General features: G+C 41.4%; 3 protein-coding genes and 1 long non-coding RNA gene across 5 annotated transcripts; 3 read left to right on the top strand and 1 right to left on the bottom strand.

Moving 5' to 3' along the window:
• Positions 1–22: 22 nt before the first annotated feature.
• Positions 23–14,225, top strand: nup133 (nucleoporin 133). Its single transcript, XM_048248691.1, has 26 exons — positions 23–243; positions 363–478; positions 580–683; positions 1,174–1,278; positions 1,602–1,733; positions 2,119–2,289; positions 2,418–2,573; positions 2,761–2,831; positions 3,148–3,295; positions 4,110–4,260; positions 4,512–4,669; positions 4,894–4,982; positions 5,153–5,316; positions 5,788–5,882; positions 6,388–6,612; positions 6,921–7,043; positions 7,626–7,725; positions 8,126–8,368; positions 9,295–9,428; positions 9,542–9,700; positions 10,776–10,911; positions 12,163–12,281; positions 12,454–12,534; positions 12,875–12,939; positions 13,754–13,842; positions 13,998–14,225. Exons 1-26 carry the CDS (start codon positions 119–121, stop codon positions 14,126–14,128), a joined length of 3,390 nt encoding a protein of 1,129 aa, XP_048104648.1. The 5' UTR covers positions 23–118; the 3' UTR covers positions 14,129–14,225.
• On the bottom strand, positions 9,826–13,463 carry LOC125298049. Of its 2 annotated transcripts, none has more exons than XR_007194152.1 (3): positions 13,449–13,463; positions 11,376–11,464; positions 9,826–10,062 (listed from the first exon to the last, which is right to left on the bottom strand). It is a non-coding gene; the product is annotated as an uncharacterized LOC125298049 (long non-coding RNA). The 2 variants fall into 2 exon arrangements; XR_007194151.1 differs by lacking the exon at positions 13,449–13,463 and adding an exon at positions 12,087–12,267.
• A 1,388-nt stretch (positions 14,226–15,613) lies between the features above and the next one.
• acta1a (actin alpha 1, skeletal muscle a) lies at positions 15,614–19,191 on the top strand. The gene is made up of 7 exons (XM_048248313.1): positions 15,614–15,760; positions 17,183–17,322; positions 17,456–17,780; positions 17,921–18,082; positions 18,178–18,369; positions 18,473–18,654; positions 18,755–19,191. Exons 2-7 carry the CDS (start codon positions 17,194–17,196, stop codon positions 18,896–18,898), a joined length of 1,134 nt encoding a protein of 377 aa, XP_048104270.1. The 5' UTR covers positions 15,614–15,760; positions 17,183–17,193; the 3' UTR covers positions 18,899–19,191.
• Positions 19,192–19,720: 529 nt separating this feature from the next.
• Positions 19,721–22,903, top strand: ccsapa (centriole, cilia and spindle-associated protein a). Its single transcript, XM_048248312.1, has 4 exons — positions 19,721–19,931; positions 20,579–20,950; positions 21,156–21,448; positions 21,897–22,903. The coding sequence occupies exons 2-4, from the start codon at positions 20,599–20,601 to the stop codon at positions 22,071–22,073; spliced, it is 822 nt and encodes a 273-aa protein (XP_048104269.1). The 5' UTR covers positions 19,721–19,931; positions 20,579–20,598; the 3' UTR covers positions 22,074–22,903.
• Positions 22,904–27,318: the final 4,415 nt, after the last annotated feature.

The following is a 27,318-nucleotide window of genomic DNA, read 5'->3' as shown; positions in this document are numbered from 1 at the left end:
GATGACGTAAATATCCCGCGCCTATTAGAGGTTTGAGCGCGACACTTCGTGCGCGGTAGTGAACGATTTCATCCTGGAGCGGTTTCTTTTTATTTTGGCATTCGAATAAATCACGGTAATGTTTTCACCCCGTGGTGGACTAGGCTCTGGCCGAAGGCAAACAAGAACAGGTGGTCGGAAAAGTTTAAGCTGTACTCCGACAGGACTTTTATTCTCTCCCCGAAGGTCGTCAATGCCAGCGAGGTAGGCTAAGTGCCAGGCTCATCATAAACACAAATGGAGCACCCAGGCCGAAGATTGTTTAGACTCACGTTAAAAATACCAGTTAGCATAACCTAGCAACTTTACTTTATTCTCTCCAGATCAACCCCTACACGAGTACAAAGCCATGGTACAATTGAAGCGATCAACTTTGATGTGCAGACATTTGGCTCCTCGCTGCCAGTCAAAGTAATGGAGGCACTTACCATGGCAGAATGTAAGGTTTTTGTTTGGTTTGATGTCGTAACTGTAGTGGTAAATGTGTCATGTTTAGGAAAGAAGTGTGGTTCAGCATTCCCTCTTTGTGTTTCTCCCCAGCTGATGATCAGATCTCTGTGAATATCGAGGAGACAGGCTGGGCGTGGATGGCGTGTGGAGAAAGACTTGTCATTTGGAAGATTTGTCAGACAGCGGTCGCGAAGGTATTGTCACCTAAGGACCGCAAACATTTCGAAATGGTGCAGAACAGTTGATCTAACGGCATAGTCCGCATATAGGTCAAATGTCATGTCATGTAAAATCAGATGAAGATGTTTCTGCAGAGTCTCAGATTTTGTTCAAACCTTATCATATGAAAGTCAAATCATGTAAAGTATTTCTGTTCAGATCCAATTTGTTCATATTTTGTTCAGCCCATTTAGTTCTACAGTCTGAAAAGCACATTACCTGGGTAGCAATGTTTGCCCATTATTATGCTGATGCATATTATTTATAGCCAGCCCAAACTTTGTAAGATGGAAGACAAACATGTTCTAACTGACTGAACCATTAAAAGTTTGTATGGCAAGCCCACTGCCCAGTCATGCTAAGACCATGCTTGTCTTCTATCTTATAAAGTCAGAGCTAGGAATAATGCTTTAAGATATTAATGTCCAATGTTATGTCTCACCGTGTTTTTGAAATGATTCGCAGTTGTCAGTGTGCAAGGATCTTCAGTTACCCCCAAGTGAATTTGCCTACAGTGCTGACCTCATCTCCATCTCCTCCTCTAACCCGTTGGACAGTGCTCCTATACAGGTTACGTTTGTGTATCTCTTTTCAAGCTCTGAGGACATTGCATAACATAACAAAACAAGTTTATATTTCCTTTGTTTTTTTGAGTTTACCATTTTAAAATCCAGTGCCCTTGATTACCAAAACGCTTTAAGGAAAAGCAAATGATGGAAATTTCAAGTATCTTGGAAAAGTAGTGTGTAAAATGTGTAAAGTTCTCGTTTTACGGTATTTGTCACCCGGGAATGTTCCTACGTAACATAAAAAAGCAAAAAATGATTGCATGAATTTCGACTAAGTTCATCATGTGTAGCATACACTAACATTGACTTCCTCTGAATCTACAGTCAATAAGCGTCCTGGCGGTGTCACCTGAAGGAACAGTCCGCTTCTGGGCCAGTCTAGCCCATGAGGGGAGCTATGTGGAGATGACCGCAGACCTTGGGGGGAACCTCTGCAACTTTGTTACAGCAGTAAAGGTGAGCCGTTTGGATAGTGTGTACCACCAACACATGAACGGTCTGACTCTCCTTCCTGTTGAAGGATATCTTGCAGTGTACAAAGATTAGAAATGATCAGTCAAAACTTAAGTAGTAGACAATCAGACAACTGATAGCTCAGACATTTCAAGAAGTTAGACACACACACTGTTTGAATTTGATGTATTTGCTTGAAACCAGTTGATAATGATATATGGCCTTTAGTGTTTTAATGAAGCTCAGTAGAAACATCAACTGAACTCAGCACATTTGACCAATCCCTCTTACTGTCATGAATAAATTACTGACGTTGCCTAATCCAATATTGGCATGAAATGACCCTAATGTTAATATTGACACCCTGCTTTGCTTTTTGATATTCCAGGGGAACAGTTTCATTGTTTCCTCCTACAAAGGCCAGCTCCTGAGGGTGGCGATGGATGTTTCCGGAAAGCTGCAGCTACGACCTCTGCAGCAGGGTCAGGGGGTGCTGTCAGGCATTGGACGTCGCGTTTCCAGCCTCTTTGGCATGTTAGCCCCTCCCACAGATGTCACAGTCAGTCTGCCAGCAATTTTTCATTTTTGCCGTTTTTATTTATTCACAAATATTCACCGTCACTGTCTGTCGGGTTTTATCTTCTAAGATGAAGTGTCTAACGGCCTCCACCTGTGTGTCTTGTGCAGGTCCACAGCGTTCTTTGGGTGGCTGAGACTGGAAGTCTCTTCACACTGACCTCAGCAGGACTCAATAAGTGGGAGGTGGACGAGAACTCCGAGCTGCAAGTCCTCAGCTGGAATCCAGTCAGCAGTCTGGAAGAGTGCATCTCTGATGCTATCTGGGTTAGCACATGCTTATCTACGAGAATAATGTGGTGTAGGGCCTATTTTAGAATACTTCCAAAGTGTCATTGTTAATTGTATGTTGATAATCCACAGTGTAGTATGTTTTTATATGAGATGTCTCTCTAAATCACTGATGTTGTGCTCTTCAAGAAATCACCGTTATCAATTCATGTTTCTTTTGTAGGGGTCAGAAGCCAACTACAGTGAAATAAAGGCAGGTGTGAATGTGGCCTACCCGGACCTTCAGCTGAGCCAGTAAGTTAAATATTAGTCATACGTGGTTTTAGACTTGAATCCAAACAACATTTGGGTCAGTTTCGAGTCATTCTTAGCTCTCACTGATGGTGAATGAAGTATTAAATTCCTTATATATATACTGTATGTATATGTATAATCACATATTAGAAATCGAGGAAAACTACTATTGATCACAATATAGGTGACATCCAAAGCTGCTGTACAGAAATCTGGTTGTTAGCTATGTGATGAATTTTTAATTGATCTTTCTTTTCAGAAGCAGATATAAAGTAGAGAAAATGTTCCTTGTAATTGATGTTGTGTTTTGCTTCAGGGAGGGCTTGGTTGTACTGGCTGCAGCCTGGCACCCTGCAGACACACCCTGCCTGGTGTACTACTGCCTGGTGCTGCTGCCTGACCGCCTCTCCCTCACCTCAGATGAAATTTCCGTGGAAGTCACCAAACACAACCCTGCTTTTCAGGTACAGTGTTCACAGTGACATGGACTATGCTATGGTAGAGTTTAGATTATGCTATGGTAGAGTGTAGATTATGCTATGGTGGAGTTTAGATTATGCTATGGTAGAGTGTAGATTATGCTATGGTGGAGTTTAGATTATGCTATGGTGGAGTTTAGATTATGCTATGGTAGAGTGTACATTATGCTATGGTGGAGTTTAGATTATGCTATGGTAGAGTGTAGATTATGCTATGGTGGAGTTTAGATTATGCTATGTTAGAGTGTAGATTATGCTATGGTGGAGTTTAGATTATGCTATGGTAGAGTGTAGATTATGCTATGGTGGAGTTTAGATTATGCTATAGTGGAGTTTAGATTATGCTATGGTGGAGTTTAGATTATGCTATGGTAGAGTGTAGATTATGCTATGGTGGAGTTTAGATTATGCTATAGTGGAGTTTAGATTATGCTATAGTGGAGTTTAGATTATGCTATGGTGGAGTTTAGAATATGCTATGGTAGAGTACAGTCATTGGAGCATGCTGTGCATTGTTTAATGTGTATGTGTAGGTGTAATGAAAGGTGCAGTCTGCATCTATTCTAGTTTTATAAACTCCAGTGTTTGTACTCAGTCTCGGCTCTGTTTGTAAACACCCTGACCAAACCATGCAATGCTCCAGCCTATTAGCCTGTCGCCTCTAGAACACAGAAGGGAGGTGTACACCTGATTGGAAGTTGAGCTCAAATATCAACAATAAGCATTATTAATTATTATTTAATTGATCCATGTCCACAATCAACCTTGATTGTGTGGTTCATATGTTGGTGTTATGCAGAGTGAGGAGGAGATGCACACAACCCACCTGGTTGTGCCAAGAGGCTCTCGCAGTGCTGCTTACCTGTACAATGAGGAGATGGTGTTCACCTGTTCGTTGGCAAGAGGTCGGGGAGCCCTGCCCGAGGAGAGGATTGCCTTTAGTGACCCAGGTAGGGTAGTCACAGACTAGGGGGAGGTGGGTGTTGGTGGAAGAGTCTGATCATTTGTAGCTAAGTTGTTGTGGACAGTTTAACCAGATATTAACGTTAAAATAAAAAAAAAACATTCAGTCATCAGAGTTGTGGTGATTAATTGTAGATTTTCAATATTAAAATTGAAAGGATTTGCATTTAGCAACAGCATTGGTTACGGTAATTTGATGTATTTTTACAAATGTCTCATGTGGATGTGGACTTTACAGGAGACCGTATCCGTGGCGGAGGTGTATGTGCGAACCTGCCCGTTTTTTTCTCCCAGAATAGTGGGCTTGTTGCCGTGGTTCCTCGGGAGAGTGCTTCCATGCTTCCTGAGATGATGGAGGATTCCCTTTGCTCCTCCCTGGCAGGAGCAGGATCAGAGGTAGAGGCCAGATAGAAACCCAAATCAGGCACTTAATCTGTGCATGCACTACAGCAGAATAGTAGCTTACAGAAAGCCTGTTTTGTATTCTGTCAGGTATTCTTTTTGTTTTTAGGCACTCTGTTTTTTGAAGTGCAAGATGAAGATGATTTTATAATAAATGATTGTTAACTTGTTTTGGAATCATCAGCTCCTATAATTTCCCCTTGTATTTATGTCCATAGGCTGCTGTTACAGAAATGCCTAAAATGGATAAAGTTGCACAGGAAGACAAAATCAAATTACTGAAATCCGCTTTCTTGCAGTTCTGTCGGTATGTGCCCTCTCACACGCGTACACCAAAGTTACGATGTCCTTATTGGTGCTTCATTTTTAAGACTATTTTTTGAGTGAGTAGAGAGACATCAAATCAAATCAGAGCCATGTTTACTCCATTTACACTGTGCTTTGACTAAGTGCCATCCTACGCTCCCTTTTCCAAAGGCACGATGTGGTTGGTGCTCAGACAGTGACTGATGAGCTGCTGCCCAGTGAGCGAGATGGAGGCGAGGGGGCAGAGCTGGATGAGGTCGTGGCGCAGATCAGCTGTGACCTCGTGGACGATTATCCGGCCTCTGATCCTCGCTGGGCCGAGTCCGTTCCTGATGGTGAGCAGGAAAAGAACATCTCAGAGATAGAAAAATCAGTTAAGAGAAGCTTCCATTAAAGGGCAGTGAGACATCATTGTGTTATGTCCAGATAATCCCACTGTTCCAAACATGGTGTTTAAAGGTCCGCCATTCTTATCCAATACACTTTTCTTATGTAATGCACTTAATCAAAACCCTCCTTGTGGTTCTCTTAAGTGTCTGCTCAATATATGTGATTCATACACAATCCTGGGTCAGTAAATGGGAAACATAGTGGTTTGTACACATCCATAAACAATTCCAACCAATCAAAAAGTTGCATCAGGAGTATGGAAGGGAGGGTGTAATTTGATTGGCTGTTGAGTTCAAATATCTACACTATTTTAAACAAAGACTCTGTGTCTAAAGGTGGAACATTTCTTTAATGTGCTGTAATTAAAACAAATGTAAATGTGAACAGTTGCATTATGGTGATGTTCTTTTGACCAGAGGGTGCTGGCTTTCCACTGACCTCCCTCATATTGCTGCACCAGCTGGAGGACAAGATGAAGGCCCACGGCTGCCTGATGGACTTTCTGAATCAGGTAAAGCCATTATCACCTTAAAGGTTGTATCAGCGACAGCGGGGATACGTAACTTCTGTTGATGTTCAAACAAAACAGAGAGCTAGCTCGCTACTCCCTCCCGTGCAATTAAAACTCCTAAACGTGCAACTCGTCGGTTATTGGTTGAAACACTTTATTTTGCTTTTAAAGGGTTGCCAACCCTTGTTGGTAGCTATTTGTTTTTGTGTACAGATCTCGGAGCGTAGGCTGCCTACAGAGACGCGTTTTTTTGACGGCCCGCTTATGGGGCAGGCAGCTAGCGGATCATTAGGAAAGATTAGATGAATGTGATCAGTTATGTTAGGGCCTTATTTGGGCCTGAAATCGCTGATACAACCTTCAAGGTGCCAGCTTGACCCCACTACTCATAGTATTCAGCTTTTCTCTCTCATTAGGATCATTATCCCTCTTGTTGTCTATAGTAGGATTTCACACTAATATCTACTCTCTGTTTTCCATCTTCTTTCCTTCTGGTCTCCCCCAGATGGGCCTGCTGGAGCGTTTGAGCTCCACCACTGTGCGCGCATCTCCCATGGCGACGAGGCTATTGCTTTGTGAGCATGCAGAAAAGCTGACCGCAGCCATTGTGCTGAAGAACCACCATGCCAAGCACCCAGACCTGGTCAACCCCGCCATCGCCAGTGCCCTGAAGAAGAGCAACGCTGACGTGCCTGCCAGCCTCACCCCTGCAGATGTCTTCTTCAGAGAGGTGCAGGACAGTTCAAGAACCTGTTCAATGTCCATTCTGCTCTCTCTAATTCTGCATCCCAGTCTAAATTAAGACAAGTACTTATAACATATAATCATAATTTATAATAATTCATACATCATACATACAATCATTCATTAATTGTATTCAAAAGTATTTTTTTCAAGCGTTGTTATTATGAAAGGGCTGAAGTTACAGTATTAGTAATGTCTTTACTGGTCATCAGAGAAATGATGATCACCGTATTCACTAGTGGTCAGTGCACTTCTTCCTTCTGAATCTTCATAAACACAAGACCTGTGCTTCAGGTGTCTGGTATTTCTGCCATCTTTGAGTGTCTCCTGGATGAAGAAGAGAAGGCTCTGAAGGAGAATCCCATCACTTCCCTCAAGTGGGCCCAGATTGTCATTGAGGTCAACGTGGTCCTCAAGGTGTGTCAAGGCAACATTTCTGCATCTTACTTAATGATTTTTTCTAAACAAAGTTCGGGAGGAGGCCTTAGGGATGATTGACAGCAATTAACTTACCTGTCTTCCGCCGCCAGGGTATTTATGCCGGCCTCCTTATCCATACGTCACACGCCGCGGCGCTCGCAAAATTATCCCTCCTCCCCTTACTCCTCCATTTCACTGATAGCCCAGTTACGCATCCTCCTTACATTGGGGGGTGCAAGCGGCCATCGCTCTATCGCGATCGCCACTTCAGGCATTCCATGATCACGGCCAGCTACCATGCCAAACACGTCCTTAGCTTATTCACTCAGTATAACAATCATGCCGATGGGCGAACTAGTGAAACTCCACCTCATTATCACCAGTACCTGTACCAGAAAACCACACAATATTCATGCCCACCCTTCTTAAACACTTATCTGTAACCTCCTTCAATAACCACTTGTATTTATGAAAACCTAGTTGAAAAATCAATTATTAGGAGAGGAGTTGAATGTTTTGGATTAAATCCAGCTTAAGTCATGTGGGGTGTACTTAAACAATACAGTTTGGATTTCACAGGATATGCTTGAAGCAGCGTGCCAGTACAGAGAGAGTAAATCCTCGTTCTACCGAGCTTCAGAGACGGCTGATTCTGAGCCTGAGTATATCCCATGGACAGGTAACACACCCCCACATCTGCAAAATATGCAACCTTAACTAAATATTCCTCTAATAATTCAGAGATGAATAACATGTTTTCTTAAAATATATATTTTTTGCATTTCAGTTCACTAAAGACAGGACATTTTAAATACACAGGAGAAGTATTAAATACCCTGTGCTGTAGGTGAACATGTCTGGAACATTCTCATGTAACATTGTCAAAACAATCATATTTGAGGAGGGTGGTTGTGTAGTGACCATTGCTTCTACAATTATTATTCCATTATGGTTATATCATTGCTGCTCAGGGTCCATCCACATCCACAAAAGATGATGAATCAGATCTTGCTCTGCTTGGAGGCATGAATAACAGGCTCTTAATCAACATGTTTCCCCTGATCATTTCCCCCCTTCAGCCTCTAGTGGTGTTCGGTCAGTCATCACGCGGCAGCATGAGGTCATCCTGAAGACGGTGTACCCACATGCCGACTCAGAGCTGCGCAATACCCTCAGTGAGCAGTTGGTGGCACTGCTCAACTCCTACTTGAGTGGCTATGTGGCCCAGCTGGGGTCACTCGACAGGGCCACCAAGTCTGACCGCTACAGCGCCCTGGAGATGGAGTACACTCAGAGACGCTCGGAGCTGCTGCTGCCACTATGTGAGTTCACGCTTTCATGCATGCCAAGCCATTTCTAATCAATATGAACGCTTCCAAATATGGCCTACTGGAGAAAGTGTGTATCTTGTGATTACTTGGGATTTACCAACGGTGTTTATCTCTTAGACTTGTCTGACAAAGGGTGATATCCAAGAGGCATTTAAATGTTTGTGACTAAACAACAATGAAAAAAAATAGACATGCGTGGACGCTTATTGGAAGGTTGTCTAATGCAGATATCTAAATGGATGTGCTGCAAGTTTAGCAAGTGTTTCAGATATACAGTAAAGAACTAAATTATTCATACCCCTGGCAAATATTGATTTAATGTTGATTTTCTCTTGACCAATATATTTGTTCTGACTGAAAATGACACTGCCACATGCAAAAAGGTTGCAAGACAATGTGGGAGAAACAAGGAATCAAAAAAAGAAGCGTTTTCATCTTTTTAGACAAATTTTATTCATACCCTTTTAAAATAATCAATGGAAACATCTTTATTTGCATTCACAGCTCTCAACATGGTTCATATAATACCGACCAAGCCTCTTCATGTCTCCTCAATGATTCTAGACCGCACCTTTTTAACAACAATCCGGGTTTTGAGTCAGGAACGATTATTTGCCATCACTCTGGCCTTGTGCTCACTTTTTGACAGATTGAGGTCTGGACTCTGCTCTGCCACTCTAACATGTTGATATTGTTCTCGGTTAACCATTTCTTGCCTTGTTTGGCTGTATGTTTTGGTTCATTGTTTGGTTTAATGGTCCAATGCCGCCTATTGGGGCAGGTCTCTCGGCAGACTGCCTGATCTTTTCCTCCAAAAATCTTAATGTAGCCCCTTCTTTCCTCATCTGCTTGGATGTAGGCATTGTGTTGTGTACCATGACACTGATTTGTGTTGTGTTGATGTTTGTGTTGACCAGTGGAGCTGGGTCAGTACCAGTGGGTGTCAGCCCTGGCTGAGAAATATGGGGACTTTGACATCCTGGTGCAGATGTGTGAACAGACTGACAACCAGAGCCGTTTACAGCACTACATGACTAAATTTGCAGACCAGGTAAGAGCCACCAGCCCCTGATGTCCCCTTATCACACTGGCTTATCAAGCAGTTCATAAATGTTTTGTGGAGGATTCTCCAGAGTTGTCAGATGTTGTCTCCACTTTCTGCAGAACTTTGCAGATTTCCTGTTCCGTTGGTACATGGAGAAGGGGAAGAGGGGCAAACTGCTCTCCCAGCCAATCGCACAGCACCAACAGCTGGCCAGCTTCCTGCAGGCCCATGAGCATCTCAGCTGGCTTCATGACGTTCATGTGCACGACTACCAGAGTGTAGGAATTTCTCCAACTCTCTCACATATGCGCGCGCGCACACACACATACACACACACACACTCACAATCACACTCAAATTGATGGTAATTTTGATGAACGAAGACCCAGTCAGGCAATAGGAATATCAGGAGCTGTTTTATTTACAGTGCTATACACTGAGGGAGAGACCCACCAGCTGTCCTAACTAAAAACAAGCAAATAGTCTGGGCCCAAGTATCCTTCCAGGTTGCTGAGAAATGGCGTCGGTCATCCCAGTGTGTGTAGATCTCACTGACCCAGACCCTGATTAATGCCAACCTGGCAATCCAGAACAGATAACTTCTAAAACCGGGGAGGCACTCATGCAGAACTGTGGCACACTGTAAAAACACTATATTCCCCAATAACTAAAAACGTAATTAAATACAAAGATATAACATTACATTTAAACAGTCATGGCATGGGTGGAAGAACACATGACAAGGAAACAGCTGGCTTAGTTGAATTAATCTATTCAACCCTGATTTGGACTGAAAGAAAGATAAGGACATAAAGTATTACTTATGAATATATAGTACAGGCCAAAAGTTTGGACACACCTTCTCATTCAATGTGTTTTCTTTTATTTTCATGACTATTTACATTGTAGATTCATCAAAACTATTAATGAACACATGTGGAATTATGTACTTAACAAAAAAGTGTGAAATAACTGAAAATATGTCTTATATTCTAGTTTCTTCAAAGTTGCTATTTCTTTTTTTATTTAATACCATATTCAGCAAGCCATAACTTGACAAATACTCATCTGTGGGCCAAATAACTTTGCATTCATTCATAGTTTTGATGCCTTCAGTGAGAATCTACAATGTAAATAGTCATGAAAATAAAGAAAACGCATTGAAATGAGAAGGCAGGAATGTCATCTTATGAATATTTTGTTTTTACACACACACACACACACACACACACACACGCGCACACACACACACACACACAGTCTTCACAGTGGCTATGTGGCATTACAGGAATCTCACGAGCACATGCACACCCCCTAAAGCTGTTTGTGTTTGTGTGTTCTCTCTGTCTTCAGGCCCACGAGACCCTGCACAGCCAGGCCCAGATGGAGACTCGGTACTTTGTTAAGAAGAGGACCCTGCTGGCCCTCAGCAAGCTAACAGCGCTAGCATCAAACATGGCAGAGAGCACCATGCAGAAGCAACTAGATGGTATGTTCTAAAAGAAGTTCCCAGCATCCAAATGACACAAACCATATCTTTTTTTTTTTGGTTACACTTTACTTGACAGTATCGACATAAGAGTGACATGACACTGTCATGAATGTGTCATACTTCTTAGAGGATTAGAGTTAGAGGTTAGGATTAGGGTTAGGGCTAGGGTTCATGTGTCATGACAGTGTCATATGTTCATTACAGTGTCACTCTTTATGTCGATACTGTTAAGTAAAGTGTATTTTATTTTTGTATTTTCAAAGTCACTATTCCTATGGATTTCTGTGGCAGTAAGATTGGCACTATTGCTATGTGTCCAGGTGAATAGTTTGTTAAAATGTGCTCCATTGGTTGTGGTCAGTTACTGTGTGGCGTAATAGAGGCGTGCCGACAGGCGGCGTGCGGCCCCAGAGGGAGGCCCTGTGGCCCCTACGCTGACTCAGCGGCGCACCACAACTCACCACCATGCACCAACTGGTCAATTGACCACCATGGGGGCAGCAACTGGTCAATTGACCCTCTGGACTGGCAAACACCATGTTCCCTAATGCTATAGAATGGGAACAAAACATATGAAAGAAATTTACAAAAAAAACTGTCCAGTAGAAAAAAAACACTCTGGCACGATAATATTCAAGTTAATGATACAGAATCTAATTCTATAGTGATCTAGCTATAACTGTAGTGGCTCCATAGCCATAGTCCCGAGTGCCTTCCTTAGTATTACAATTCTCAGTAGAAGATTATGCTGTGAAATTCATGGGATTATAATTCTGTGGTCGTTTTGGTAACACCTGTACATGTTAAGCACATTAGTATTAAGCATATTCTTCTTCTGTCTCAATAGCTGATTTATTCTAGGTAAGTCCTTATAAGCAACTAGTTCGCCTTGATCTAACGTTCCTGTTCTATAGCATGGATCAGAATACAGTTTATAGACACCTAATACACTGTCTGAATCTGTGACATAATAGTAACATAATACAAAGACCAACTAGTTGCTTATTAAGGATTTACCAAGAATGAATCACCTATTTAGTAAGAATAAGTAAGAATAAGTAATTGTTGAAAAAAGGCGTAATAAATGTGTAATGACATTTAATCTAGACTCATACATACACATATTAGTTATGTGTTAATGGTTAACGTGTGTTGCTAAAATAAAGAGTTACCATAATTTCAACTTTAATTGAGATTGAATTGAAGGGTAGGACTGCCTGATTGTTGGTATATGTGTTTCTCCTCCAGATATCGTAGAGCAGGAAAGGTTCCTACTGCATCAGGAGACTCTACCCAAGCAGCTGCTGGAGGAGAAACAGCTGAACCCTGACACAATGCCTCTTCTCAGTGCACACAACCTGATTAATGTGAGTGGAGGCACACACACACACACACACACACACACACACACACACACACACACACAATCAATAATACTTTCATAGAACTATGGTGCCAACCTCCCACACATGTTTTGCAATGAAAATTCCTTGGCAAGGCTTTCTGTTTACTGTATACCATCTTTTCTACACCCTCCAGCTTTACATCTGTGATGCTAACCGCCGAGCCAACGAGTATGATTTCAAAAAAGCCTTGGACCTTCTTGACTACATAGAAGAGGTTTGAATCTGCTCATTCTTAACACACATATCCTTTATTTACAGTGGTCCTGCAAAGATTTCTGAGAATATATGACAAATATAAATTAAAAAAAAAAAATTGAATATGAATATGAATTTCCCCTTGGGGATCAATAAAGTATCTATCTATCTAAATCTTCATCAATCTCCAAAAACAAAATGCATGAATTGAAACGATAGTGGTTGGAAAATAATTTCATGATTTAAAGCCTTAAAGGAAGAAAACGTTGTATTCACATTGTATGTCTGAGGGGTTCCAACACTCCTGAGTAGTTAGCAATAGTCTCTGTCTGCTAACGAAGCTCTCTGTATGTGTTCAGGACGATGCTGTGGACGTTGAGGCTCTGAAGTGTGAGATCCTCTGTAAAGCTCTAAAGAGGGACGAGTAAGTGCAGCTGCTACCTCCACATCAGCCGTTTCCCCATGTTTAACTGGACCACAAATCCTATTTCTTTCATTCTGAGTAGCTGTTGATATCTATCTGATACTGTCCCCCTCCCCCTTAAGAAACGGCACTGGTAATAGTACATTTGTCTGGATTTATGTCGGAAACGCCGCAGTGGTTCAGTCCAACATTCCAACAAATAATGGCTCAGCTACAAGAGCACATGGTGCATGTGTTGCATTTGCCACAATTAAGTCCACAAATAAGCAGTTATTAGAATTTTTTTTTTTTTTTTTTTTTTTTTTTTTTTTTTTTTTTTTTTTTTAAAAGCAGCACATGTGTATATATAAATACATTGCTTCAAGCTCTCATGCACTTTGCAAAAAAATATAATTCTATTTAACTGCTTTGAAAGTTTCTGATAACTTCATGCACACAAATTGTACTTGCTTTAAGCCCTGAACATAGCACCAAAACATTCAATGAAAGGGCTCAATTACTGTTCCTACCGTGGTGAGGTCCTGGACCGAACTGACTCCTCTAGGCCTACTCAGCTTTCCATTCATTCTGAAACCCTGCCCACTTGCTTCCAACCATTACACAGCAATCCAGTAATCAACCACTTACAAGATTCTAAGTAGTACATCTGGTCCTTATGTGATCCCTTTTACCTGATGTATGTTACTGCTGTTTGGTTTGGTCATGAACCGCACTTCCAAAACGGTTCCCATGAACTCTGTTCACTTCCAACAGATTAGTTTGGTGTTCGTTGAAAGTTGTTTTTCTAACTAAATTTCTCTGCCTGTGTTATTAGCTGGTCATCAGCCGATGGCAATGATAACCCAGTGGAGGCAGCAAAAGACAGCATCTTTATCCGAATTATCACAAAGCTAATTGAAGAGGGTAAGAAATGCATGCGTGCATGCTGTCATTATTGGGCTTATTCAGACATTGTTGGATTCTTGAGGCTGTTGGTGAGAATGAAGAGCTTGTGTTGTTCTCCTTTCCTTACAACTCTTGTGTCTTATAACCCGTGTATGGATTATCCTCTCTCTCAGGTGTTCCCCTGCAGACATACCTGCCTGACGTCAGAGACCTGATGCAGTTGGAAGAGATGGAAAGTCTGAAGGCAAAGCCTTATTTTGAGTTTGTACTGAGAGCCAACTATGAGCATTACCTACAGATCTGAACCCTGCCCTCCTGCCATATTGTTTTCATGTTGTCTCATCATATGTTTTGATATGCATAATTAAGACTGTTTCTTTAAATAAATATTTTCTAAGCAATTCTAGCCTCTTTTTTTAAGTTACAAGCCAAATACAGATAGCAAATCTTAAGAGTGTCTCGTTCTGACCCTTGAAGGGTATGTATGTTTATTTATAACTTGAGGAGTGCTCCCCCTCCTTCAGCCACTAACCCACCCACTCACACCCCCCCAGACTTCCTCCTCACTTGGACTCCTTGGCTCTGCCCCCTCTCCTTCCCTCTCCCTACCTAGAAGTGCTTTCGCTTCTACTGATCCTTTTGGTCAATATATTCTTCCCTAAATATACATGTCCAAGGCAAACGTCTTTGAGGCACAGATGCTGACATACACTTCATGCTGTAGTAGGAATCTTGAGGGGTGCAATTGATCTACTTGACTACTGGCAGGAACAGATGTCTCAGAGAGACTTGAGGCTCCTATAAATAGTTGGGTGAGGTTAATTTGGGGGACAACCCCGATTAATAACCACAGCTTTTACTGGGCACTTTTGTGGCCCTATATGGGCTGTGTGAGAACGCAACACCCTTTTCTTCATGGGGGGTAGTTTCTTTTTTGTTCTTAGTCAGGACTGTGGACACTGCAGTTTTTGAAATGACTGCTACAAGCCTGATCAGTGTAATTTTACTGTGTATGGATACACAAACTATTGGTTGATTTTCAGTTTGATCTTCACAAAAAAAAACAAAAATTCTCTCGTCAATTACTCAGATATGGAAGCCACAGTATTTGTGGCTGGAATAGTACTGTGCTTCCCAGTATTAAATATTATCATTAACATCAACAACAATATTAAACAATATTGGATTTTTTTTATGTAATAAACCATACATTATGATAAGAAGAATAAGAAAGAAGGTTTGAGTGCAATTCATTTAGTAGCAGAGAGCAAACAATTCTCAAAACAGCAGCACAATTATAGTATCAAAGGAGCTGAGTTAATTTTACATTTGCACCCAGCCAAACAGTCAACCTGCCTAAAGGAATTTGCCAAAATGTTAAAACTTGTAAAAGTGGGGGAAACTCTCCTTGATGTTACTAACTTACTCTCATCATTCACATGACCATAACTAGAATTGTAAAGCATTACGAGTTGTAATTTTAATGTAAACGACAGTAGTCCACCACTAGGGATGACAAAATTAACTACTTCATTAATAGGCCAACGAGTTTGCAGTCCCGCCTTGTACACCATCCCAACTCGAAATGTCATTCTAGAGGAAGAGGGTTACAACCCCTGATCTTCCATACACGGCTTGGACACCATGGTCTGGGTTAGGGTCTAACTCTCCATATAAGGACTGTCCCGGGCACTGCGCGCGGTGGAGCTAAGCAGATTGCAAGCAGGGTGCCCACCATTCACACCAATCTGAGCCAAATATGGATAGGGGTCGGGGCAAATACCTGTGTAATACATTGATATTCCTGAAGGTTGCTCGTAGAAAAAAAAGGGGAGGGGGGCTAGGACTCAACGAGTATATAAGCATCTTGGTGGTCCTCATATCCCTGTAGCTGGATCCAGCAGCGGTTGAACTTCCAAGCAGGAAACCCCCACAGGTAAGCGAATGAAACCGGACTGGAAAACCTCACTCAACAAGATTTTACAACAAGATTATACTGAGCATCGAAAAGCTTTGGATACTTTACCATGAAGGGACTTCATTGGAAATCCGATTTAACAATGGCCAGGAATATGGAACGGATAAAACTTAACGAATAGTTAATTCAGTTTTGACAGGCGTGCAACTGGCGCGGTCGCCGTTGTCAGACTGAGGTTGACTTGTAAAAGTAACCCGTTGGAAACTGTAGGCTATTCCACTCAGGCTTCATGTAGGATCACGAATCTAGCTGCAGGATTTGAGCATAGAGAACCTCTGTGATTACTGTCAACTAGTCTGAGGGCATAATTTGACGTCAGGCTAAAGCAAAACAGTTCATAAACTCGGTAAACAGTTTATAAACATTCAATAGCTTATTTATCTTATTTGGAGCAATAGGCTATCTTATTCTTAATATGTAATAGCCTAATGTAACATCAGCTACATTAGGAGACCAAGTGCTTGTTAGAGAAATTGGCAAATGAGGTTAGCTAGACCTTTTTCTTGACAAAAATAAATAAATCAGGAGCATTCTACCTGCTAGTGAATGAATGATGTGGATGATAGGCTATGTTTACATGGATACTAATATTCATTTGGCTAGGCCTATTAGTTAAGATTGTGATACATAGGCTACTTTATTTATTAAGTTATAAACCAATTATTATTGGCAAAAAATACATTAAGTAGTTGCTGTTGTCATGTTGGTTCTTCTATTTTCAGTAGGTTCTTCTATTGTAAGTTCAAACAAACTTGTAATTACTTGTGCAGGAGACAGTTGTCATATTGGCATCATACTGGCAAATGTTGTGGAGAGTTTCAGTCCAATTAACTTCCTCCTAGTTTGAGAGTAGATATGCACTGGGGTTGGCTACTGCTCCATCAAACAGTGGTTTGGGCTTTCTCCTATGATACAACTTCCCAGCAATGATCAGAATAATAAATAAATAAGTGCAAGGAAAAGGTAGAAACAGACACTAGCTGTGATCAGATACAATGTGAGTAGATGTTGTGAGTGTCTTTCCTTCTAAGACGTCTTTAAGTCCAGGCTCTCGGCTTCTGGCCCCTTGCCTTTTGCAGAACAACAGCTGCGGGGATATTCTTTACCGACCCCACTCTCTGCCTCGTGTCATATTGCTTAAATATCTAGTAGACACTATGCCTGTGTGTGCAGCTGTAGCCCTTTATTTGAAGAACTTCTCTACATTTTGTCACAGTGTTACTGTTTTACGAAGCCTATTGAAGCAGAGAAGTTGTTTGAAAGTTATTCACATAGTTAGGTACAGCTGGTTGTTAATCTGCATTGGCCGTGTGACAAGCATAGTCTGAGCTGGTAATTGTGGCATGTAAATGTGACACCCCCTTCTCCAACTGTTGGCAGAATCCATCAACATGTGCGACGACGACGAGACTACCGCTCTGGTGTGCGACAATGGCTCAGGTCTGGTGAAGGCCGGCTTCGCCGGTGATGACGCCCCCAGGGCTGTCTTCCCCTCCATTGTGGGTCGCCCTCGTCACCAGGTAAGCCTTTCTCCTCAACTTATCAAACTGTTTTAACCTTTTTTTGAAAAGCATGACATTTTGAGATGCAAGTCATTTTTCTCCTGGACACATACCCTACTTCTCACAATCTGTCTCTTTCTTCTCTCTCCAGGGTGTGATGGTGGGTATGGGTCAGAAGGACTCCTACGTCGGTGATGAGGCTCAGAGCAAGAGAGGTATCCTGACTCTGAAGTACCCCATTGAGCACGGCATCATTACCAACTGGGACGATATGGAGAAGATCTGGCACCACACCTTCTACAATGAGCTGCGTGTGGCCCCTGAGGAGCACCCCACCCTGCTCACTGAGGCCCCTCTCAACCCCAAGGCCAACAGGGAGAAGATGACCCAGATCATGTTTGAGACCTTCAACGTCCCAGCCATGTATGTGGCCATCCAGGCTGTGCTGTCCCTGTACGCTTCTGGCCGTACCACTGGTGAGGCAACATCCATATATCTACCATACACATAGCACATTTGCTTTAGAAACACTGGCAGTAATTGCAAGGTGATTAATAATCAAACACATCCGGTTACTTGTGAACTTATTCACTTATTCACTGTTTTCTCTACTCAGGTATTGTGCTGGATTCTGGTGATGGTGTCTCCCACAATGTCCCCATCTATGAGGGTTATGCTCTCCCCCATGCCATCATGCGTCTGGATCTGGCCGGTCGCGATCTGACTGACTACCTGATGAAGATCCTGACTGAGCGTGGTTACTCTTTCGTGACAACCGGTTAGTATGAAATGTGCAAATAAAAGTTTCAGTTTGATACAGTTTCAACGAGGTTCCTCTTGAGCAAAACTTGAACAAAAACATGCCTTTTACAGCTGAGCGTGAGATCGTGCGTGACATCAAGGAGAAGCTGTGCTATGTGGCTCTGGACTTCGAGAATGAGATGGCCACCGCTGCCTCCTCCTCCTCCCTGGAGAAGAGCTACGAGCTGCCTGACGGTCAGGTCATTACCATTGGTAATGAGCGTTTCCGTTGCCCTGAGACCCTCTTCCAGCCTTCCTTCATTGGTGAGTATACAGGAGTACATATGCAGCAAAGTTAATCCCATCATAGCTTTTATACTTTTTTCTTTGAAAAGGCACTTTTCTCACTCACACACTTCACCCACAGGTATGGAGTCTGCTGGTATTCATGAGACTGCCTACAACAGCATCATGAAGTGCGACATTGACATCAGGAAGGACCTGTACGCCAACAACGTCCTTTCCGGTGGTACCACCATGTACCCTGGTATTGCTGACCGCATGCAGAAGGAAATCACTGCTCTGGCCCCCAGCACTATGAAGATCAAGGTGATTATATCTTGCCCATTCCAACTGAATCTGCCTTTGCTATAGAAAGTAGGAAAATGGCCAATTGACTTACTTGTCTCTCTCCTCTTGTTCTCTTCAGATCATTGCCCCACCTGAGCGTAAGTACTCTGTCTGGATCGGTGGCTCCATCTTGGCTTCCCTGTCTACCTTCCAGCAGATGTGGATCACCAAACAGGAGTACGATGAGGCAGGCCCCAGCATTGTTCACCGCAAGTGCTTCTAAGCTCATCACCATCACCCAAACCCAAGGATCATCTCTTGCTCAGGAACCAGCAGCCGCTGCTGTTATTGTGGGACAATTTTGTACAAGTTTTTTTTTCCAGCCAACGATTTGTTACAGTGACAAGAGGATGTCAGCCTCTACAAACACAAAGAAAAGCATCAAGAAATGTCATCTTTTGAATGTTTGCTTGTAGAGGGTCTGATTTCTTAAAGTTGGTCAATTGTAGACCTTTAATTTATTCTATCCACAATCAATAACATCAACAGGTCCAGGAAATAAAACTATGAACTATTTTCAAATGTCTTTGTCTTAATTTGTCACTTCTTTCATCCTTGAAACATGATCTATCAATCATTAGGTCTACCTATCTCTGTCATTACCCTCTGCACACATAAAGAAAACCTGAACCATTAAGACAAGGGTTTTGGTCAACCCACACAAATTCACCTGGGACTTGAATGGGGATTCAGGGATTCATACTCACACCAAAATGCTCTGGTGGACTCTCTCTCTCTCACACACACACACACACATCACCTAGTCATCTCTCTCTCTCACACATACACATACACATACATATAGCCAAGTCATCACACATACATACATATAGCCTAATCTAATCATTTCAAACACACTCTCACACACATTAAAATCAAACACACTCATACACACAGCCTATAGCCATATACACGCACACATAGCCTACACATAAACACAGGGTTTGTAAATGTTGCTTAGACGACAAAGCTATTCCAGTTACGAGATGACATACTCACAGGTTTGACTGCCCCACCTAATTGGATTCAGGACAACCTACTAGACACGGTGGGACAAAAGCTTGAGAGCATGCGCATTGTAACATTGTGTGGATAAACATCGCTCTTGCCGTTTACGATACGCCACACACTGCTGGTTGAAGCCCAGCTCTGCCATCCTAAAATTCGTCGGATACATCCAGCAACTGATTGATTCCAACAGACATTATGGTTAAACATATCTTTCGTCAGTCCAGTGCCTAGTCTCAGCCGAGCGGGTAAGGATTCAACCTACGGTGATATGTGTTAGGCTATTCGTATCCTGAGTGCTTAGGTGAAGTCCGATTAGACGTCATGAAATCCTATGTAGCCTTGCATGCCTTACATCGTTTCTCGTTGGTCATAATTGCAATAAGCATCATGCTAAGAAATATCTTCATCGGGTCCGTAATGTAATGGGGTCAAATAGCCTACGTCTTGTAATGGGTGCGCAGGGCACAGAAGCAGCCTTGGATATGGTGATGTGTTTTGCTTCAAATCCAGGCGCGTTGGATCAGAAATACACCTGCACATTAACATGTTGAGGTTGTAGTATCCCAATAACATTCGACCTGGTATCGAAAGAAATGCTCTGAGGGGTTGGGGAAGGAGGATAGGGGGAGTAGGCTAGTAGGCTAGTCTTATCAAGTTGTGATAAAATATTAATAGATGCAATGCAGTAGGCCCAAGTCTGACAGGCAGTAAGGGTGCCTGGCTGTCATGGTGGCTGGACTATCTGTCCTGGGTTTACATTTGTTATTGCAGAGTGCCTGTTTAGATGAAGCCTACGCAACAACATCAGCTCGCGGGCTCCTGCCGTCAGTAGGCCTAGAATGATATTAAATTGTTGAGCCTACTTATCGAGATTTCGTTTCCCTCCCAACAGGTAGCCCTTTATCTCACAAAATGACAACCAATAATAATGTGGTGACAAGGAAAATCCGATCGGAATACATGAAGAAATTCCGGGATCCTAAATGGGACACTTTTTCCAAAAATTACGAGGACTCCGTGAAATACAGATTGACCCGTCGGGTTATGGAACAAACGCACAAACCCTTGTTTTGGGATGGCTGGGACAGTGGGTCAGACTCTAGTGGAAGGTCAAGTCCAAAACTCAGAGAGGGATTGGACCCTTTAATAGCCAAGCTGCAAACACTGGAGTCCAGGACTGAAAACAAAGAGACCCAAGTGGTCGAAACTGTAGTGAATGGTCAATCAACAGACACCCTCAATATGGAGAATTCTTCGGGCATTGGTAAATCAGTTTCCTATTGTCATGATAGAAAAACAATATCTATCTATCTATCTATCTATCTATCTATCTATCTGTAGGCCTAGTTAAACCTTTGCAGTGTTACATCTGTTCCGACTGTAGCTTTTCTCATGCTTGGCTTTTAAACTTTGACTTATTATCATTACCATTATCAAATCATCTTGAAATTCACTTTGCTTTCTGGCAGAGAATGGTGTTCCAGATGAGACTGATAATCCGAACACTTCATCAGAGACTGCACCAAAAAGACGCCCGCGACGCCGTGCTCCTCGGTCTGAGGCCGGTTATGATGGTGACACTGACCGGTCCCGACCATCCTCAGCGCCCAAACCATGCAGAGCGAAGAGTCAGCCACCAGAGAGGGGCAAGCACAGTGAGAGAGAACAGAAGCGTTCCTACATGCGCTCGAGCTGGGCTGAACGACACGTGGAGACGAGAGGGAGAACGCCCAGTATGCGTGCGTCAGTTTCTGCAGGGGAGGTGAGTGGAGTCCAGTCTGGGAATGAAATAATAACAAATATGAGTTAAAAGAGCTGAATTAGTTTAAGAGAGAAAGAGTTCAGTCTCACTGCTCCTGTTTGTAGAGTCATGGCACACTTTATTGTGGTGAAGCCGTTCAGTGAATTGAGAGTGAACCAGATATGCAACACTAGCGGTGGAGGGCATTAATAATGGAGCCGATCCTTGTCACTGAGATGGGCACTGTTCTCTCTTTCACTGCTTTGGGTTTTTAGGTGTCAGTGAAATGGAAATGACATGAGATTCCCCGAAGCACCACCTATATGTCAATTTTATTTTATTTTTTCATTTAGATTATTTTATGTTATTCTTGTATTTGTGTCCTGTTAATTGAACACCCACAAAGTGTGACTTTTTCCTGAGAGCAGCAGAAGTAGATGATGTCAGATCTCTTGTCTTCCTCTCACAGATTCATCGTTCAGACGCAGCCGCCAAGCGGCAAGAGGCGCAGAGGTGTGGCGGCGCACTGGACCGGCGTAGGGCACGATCAGCTGACCTTGAGAAATGCCGCGGCTCAAGGCTGAGTGTTGCAGATGATCGCTGGATGACCGAGTACATGCGCTGCTATTCTGCACGGCTCAGGTGAAATTTGCCCCACCGGCACAGGATCCCCTCTTAACTCTGATCTACTGATCCAGTTTCCTCATTACCTTAAAAGGGTTCCCATGTGGATTTGAGAAGGGAAGGTTGTTCACAGTTTCACCCTCAAAGGATGAATGTCACCACAGCTGTAAAAGTACTGGGACTGATCTAACACATTATGGATGAGGAAATACAATATTATTTGTTTGACTCAAATCGATTGGCTTTTTAAAAGTGTGGAGAACTTTTGCAACCCTTTGGTTTCAATTCACATTCACTTACAAAACCAAAGCACTGTCTCCTAAAGGGCAGTAATGGATCTGAAATTAGACTTCTGATTTTCTTTTATTGTCTTTAGATGCCTGTAGTTGTCTGTGGGCTTTGTTTCATTCTCTCTTCGAGTTTCAAAGTCCAATCATAAATCCCCACTTGTTTGTTGATGTATGTATAGAAGTGCATTTTCTATTTGAGGCTATGTTGAGACACCTTCACTGAGGACGTTGTATGGGCTCTGTAATGTAGCCTATAGTGACTAATAGTTTTCTGCCAGAATGACTAATTTGCCCTCAATGAAAAATATGTTGAGATTGTGAATAGATTCTGAATATATTTGAATCAAACAATAGTAGAAAATACCTTTAAAATCTAAAGTATAAATACATCTACATTTTGGTAGATTTTGGCTGAACAGAACTAACCTGACTCTCTCCAGATGAATTTCGTTCCGCCTAGTTCCACTCATCCATCTGGGATCGATCCATTGGAGTGGTGCTTCAGAAGGCTGGGCCTTTTTAAAAAATCCTTGCATAAGATTGGATAAGCCACTTGTCCGTCATCTATTGACGTGCTACTTCAACCACTCACATCGAAGCCAACCCATGACGCTGAGAACAGTCTCATAGTCATTTCTACGCTACGTCACATCTATGAAACTCCCGCCCTGCGTCCTGATTGGCTCTACCATACAATCTCGTGCTGAAATCACTCTCAACGGAAGCGATACCCCAGATGGATGTGAGTGGAGCTAGGCGGAGCTAAATTTATCTGGCGAGAGTCAGATTAGAACAGAACTAGGGGAAAGAGAATCAGGACATTCCAACAGAACAATTTCCATGACTCCCAGTAATATGAGTACAACTTGTTCTGTTTGATTGTACACTGTGATCAGTATTTTTATATGGAACACACAGGATGCATCAGAAAAAATAGTGTGCATTCCAGATGTCAGTGACTTTGTTGATTGTGGACCAAAGCCTACTTCAGAATTATTTTGTGTCTGTTAGGGTTATGAATCTATGTTAGTTGGACATGCAAGTGATCCATCAGCTCACTGGATAAAATATAGAAGTGTGGTAAGATATTTGATATATTGAGAGTACTCTGGTTCTGGTCAAAACCACAATTAGCCACCACTGATAACAGAGATGTCCTTACCACTTCTTAAATTACTTTTTTGTAACCATGAAATATCAGTGCCTCATTGCAACAAACGTATAGAGCCCCCTTTAAAATGTTCACAGACTTCACAAAGCCACAACCCACCTTTCCCATTTTGTCCACTTTCCAAACGTTTAGATGACTTTTTAGTTGGATTACAACCGCTTGGTATGTTCACTTGCCTAGCTGTGGAGTTAGCCACTTGTGTATTTCACTCTTAGATTGTTTTATTAGCAATGCAGAATGTATTCTCTTTCACTCACATTTTTGCACTTTGTTTGGGCTCTCACGCATGTGATTTGGTGGAAGAGACGTTGAGGGCTGTATTTCAGGTGGTGTCTCTGTTGTGTTTTATTATGACTTGCCGAGAATTTGTTGTGAAACTCATTTGCATGAGCTATTATAGTATAATTCTGCATTTAAAATTCATTTTAATTAACCATGTAAAGATTATTGGAAACATCTCAGGAGAGCAGACACTGCTTCAGAACTGCTTCAGGAATGTAAAGTTGTTGCATTTTACAAACTCCTTGATCAGATGTACAAATGGAGATGTCTTTACTCTTTATGGCACGCACAATCTTGTTTCTTTAATTCTCTCCCTTTAGACAGCTCACTAAATGCGAGTAAATCTGGAGAATGTATGTATATGTACATTGAGGAGTAATGCAATTAGTTTTGTTATTCCAGAATCACTCTTTGATGTTAGTGCTGACGCTGAAAGACTTAAATGAGCTATACACATCTTTATAGTCCTATTGTAAACTAACATACATGAACTAACCATGGTCTTCAAAAATGATGTTTACATTTCTTATATTTGTATTTGTATTTAAAAAATGCACAATAATATATTTTCATCTGTGGTATAGCACAAAACTACTTTAATTGCTGTTAATAAATATTGTTTGAGTAGATTTGTGGAAGTTTCAGTTTATTAGTTTAGAATATTTTATCACAATGAAAGTTTTGGTTTAATTGACAGACCATTAAAGGCTGTCACTGATTCTGGACCATCGAACCATTTTTGTTGTTTGAGCTTAGCAGCCAATGAAATTGAACCATACACTGGCCTGAGCCAATTTGCAAACCCCTTTACACCAAAGGTTTTTTGAATACACACAAAGAATGAACAGGATAGTGAGACGCAATTCGCTGAATTTGACAAAAAGTTTATTGGATTAGAATCCCAAACACTACCTTTAATGATGAGCATGATATGGCAATGCCATCATAGTGAAACAGGCTCCATAATGTCATGTTGAGGATAATGAATGGTCAGATCACTCATTGTGGGTGTGTGTGTGTGTGTGTGTGTGTGAAGAGTGTCCTGCAAAAGTGGTCAAAATGTCAGTTTTGTCATCTGCAAAAGGCATTAAGTTAAAGATGCAAAATTCGTTTTAAAAAAATCTAAAATACATGTCAAGGAAGGATAGTGTATTGTTTTGTTTTGTAAAATTTTAGAGTGAGAAAAAGAAAGGTGTTTATGACTATTCCATGTCCCAACAAGCCATAGGCTCCTCTAGGCAGCTGACTATAAAAATGCTACAAAGCAGTATTTTCAGTAAGCAGAAATGATCTGAGAGCTCCTTGTAGGATTGCTATAAAAGGCATACCATTTTAATAAAAAGCAAAAGATTTTAAGGAACATTTAGTAGATTTTGGAGTGTCGTGCACTGCATACTGTGCAGTGACACTTTCATAAATATGCAATGAGTAGTAGTGGAGGTGTGCACATCCCCACCGGTGAGGTGCAGGGCAAATGGAACTAGAACTACAAAGGAATGAAATGCCCGCACTCTGCTAAAACTCCCAAAAAGTCAGTCAAACAGTTGAAAGATGAAGGAAATCTATCATCTTTAACTTCATATCTTTTGGAAATCAGCTCTTTTACTGTAGCTGTTCACCAAAACAGAAATGTTCAGGGTGCCAATATACCAGTCAAAAGTTTGGAGACACTTAGACATTTCCATTCCACTCCATTATTGACTATTATTTGTGAGTGGTTGAAGTAGCACGTCAATAGATGACGGACAAGTGTCTTATCCAATCTTATGCAGGGATTTTTTAAAAAGGCCCATTATTGATTGAGAATACCAGCTGAGATCAGTTGCATTGTTTCTTTTAATCAGGGCAGGAGTTTTCAGATTACATTATGTGTTTACATAATTGCAAAAGGGTTCTCGACTGTTGTAGAAAGAAATGGCTGATCTTTAATCTACATTGCCCATTATCAGCAACCATTCATCCAATTTTCCAAAGGTACATTCTGTTTACTAATTTGATATCATTTTAAAAAGCTAACTGAGAAAACATTGGAGAACCCTTTTGCAATTATGTAAGCACATAATGTAATCTGAAAACTGCTTAAATATTAAAAAAAACAATGCAACTGATCTCAACTGGTATTCTGTCTATAATGGAGTGGAATGGAAATGTCTCCAAGCTTTTGACTGGTAGTGTGTGTGTATACAACCCCAAAACAGAAAAAGTTGGGACGTTGTGTAAAATGCAAATAAAAACAGAATGTTATAATATAGACGTCTCATAAACCCATATTTAGCAGCAAAAAGGACATAGACAACATATCAAATGTTGAAAATGAAAAAGTTGACTATTTCATGGAAAACATGTACATTTTGAATTTGGTGCCAGCAACATGTTTCAAAAAAAGTTGTGATGGGAGCATGTTTACCATTGTGCTGCTTCACCTCTTCATTTAACAAAATTCTATACATTTTTAGGAACTGAGGAGACCATTTGCTACAGTTTTGAGAATGAAATGTTCTCCCATTAATCCCCGATATAGGATTTCAGTTGGGGTATTCTTGTTTTTCAATTTGTTTTTCAGCCCTTTCCCTTGTTTGCAAACATTTATCTGGATTCTCTGAATGTTTTAATAATATTATGTTCTGTAGATGATATCCCCAAATACTTTACAATTTCATGTTAAGAAGCATTAAAATTAAGCATTAACACGGAGTGATGAATACCGCTACATCTTTAATTCTAAGAGACCCTGCCCCCCTCAGGATGCTCTTTTTCATACCCAATCGTGTTGCCAGTTACCCTAATTAGTTATGAAAAAATTCCTCCTTTTGTTTTCTTTATCATTACACAACTTTTCCAGCATTTTGTGACCCCCGTCCCAACTTTTTTTGAAACATGTTGCTGGTATCAAATTCAAAATGAACATATATTTTCCATGTCAAATTTGTCATTTTTAACATATGTTGTCTGTGTCCTTTTTGCAACTAAATATGAGTTAAAGAAATTGGCAGATTATTACATTCTGTTTTTATTCAGATTTTACACATTGTCCTAACTTTAAACTTATATATATATATATATATATATATATATATATAGATAGATAGATAGATAGATAGATAGATAGATAGATAGATAGAGTACTTCATTTCTTCATTTATCCTCAAAGGGCAATATCAGTGTTGCATTAGCAATTCACATAAGAGACAAAAAACATACAACATGTGATCTCTTAAAGACACGATTTGGCAGTTGCTGTCACTGACCACCACACAGGCTGGAAGCATTACATAACCATTTGTGGGAAATCTGCCAAACATTGAGGAATTTCTCCTGGTTCCTCTACCTAGTAACAAAGCAGGACTAGAACAGAATATAGTTGAGTGAGTTATTTTTTTTTTGTCTTTTTCTTTTCTCTGCCAGCTGAATTTCTCATCTGACAGATTTAACAACCAGTGGAGCTGTGAGCTCAGATGTGCTGTGACATTAAATTACTATGGCACGTTCACAGCCGCTTAATCTGTGTCCAGATCCTTTGACCT

The sequence above is a fragment of the Alosa alosa genome, chromosome 7 (assembly GCF_017589495.1).
Source record: "Alosa alosa isolate M-15738 ecotype Scorff River chromosome 7, AALO_Geno_1.1, whole genome shotgun sequence".
Taxonomy (NCBI): Eukaryota; Metazoa; Chordata; class Actinopteri; order Clupeiformes; family Clupeidae; genus Alosa; species Alosa alosa.
The sequence above is the reverse complement of the archived record's forward strand: the minus strand, read 5'-3'. Positions and strand labels throughout refer to the sequence as shown.

What these genes read in the sequence shown, in the direction of transcription:
- nup133 (XM_048248691.1), top strand. Translation starts at nt 119, where the DNA reads ATGTTTTCACCCCGTGGTGGACTAGGCTCTGGCCGAAGGCAAACAAGA. An exon ending in AGGTCGTCAATGCCAGCGAG is followed by an intron (nt 244 to 362) that starts GTAGGCTAAGTG and finishes TATTCTCTCCAG; the next exon opens with ATCAACCCCTACACGAGTAC. An exon ending in AAAGCTCTAAAGAGGGACGA is followed by an intron (nt 12,940 to 13,753) that starts GTAAGTGCAGCT and finishes CTGTGTTATTAG; the next exon opens with CTGGTCATCAGCCGATGGCA.
- acta1a (XM_048248313.1), top strand. Translation starts at nt 17,194, where the DNA reads ATGTGCGACGACGACGAGACTACCGCTCTGGTGTGCGACAATGGCTCA. An exon ending in TTACTCTTTCGTGACAACCG is followed by an intron (nt 18,083 to 18,177) that starts GTTAGTATGAAA and finishes TGCCTTTTACAG; the next exon opens with CTGAGCGTGAGATCGTGCGT. An exon ending in CCAGCACTATGAAGATCAAG is followed by an intron (nt 18,655 to 18,754) that starts GTGATTATATCT and finishes TGTTCTCTTCAG; the next exon opens with ATCATTGCCCCACCTGAGCG.
- ccsapa (XM_048248312.1), top strand. Translation starts at nt 20,599, where the DNA reads ATGACAACCAATAATAATGTGGTGACAAGGAAAATCCGATCGGAATAC. An exon ending in GGAGAATTCTTCGGGCATTG is followed by an intron (nt 20,951 to 21,155) that starts GTAAATCAGTTT and finishes GCTTTCTGGCAG; the next exon opens with AGAATGGTGTTCCAGATGAG. An exon ending in CGTCAGTTTCTGCAGGGGAG is followed by an intron (nt 21,449 to 21,896) that starts GTGAGTGGAGTC and finishes TTCCTCTCACAG; the next exon opens with ATTCATCGTTCAGACGCAGC.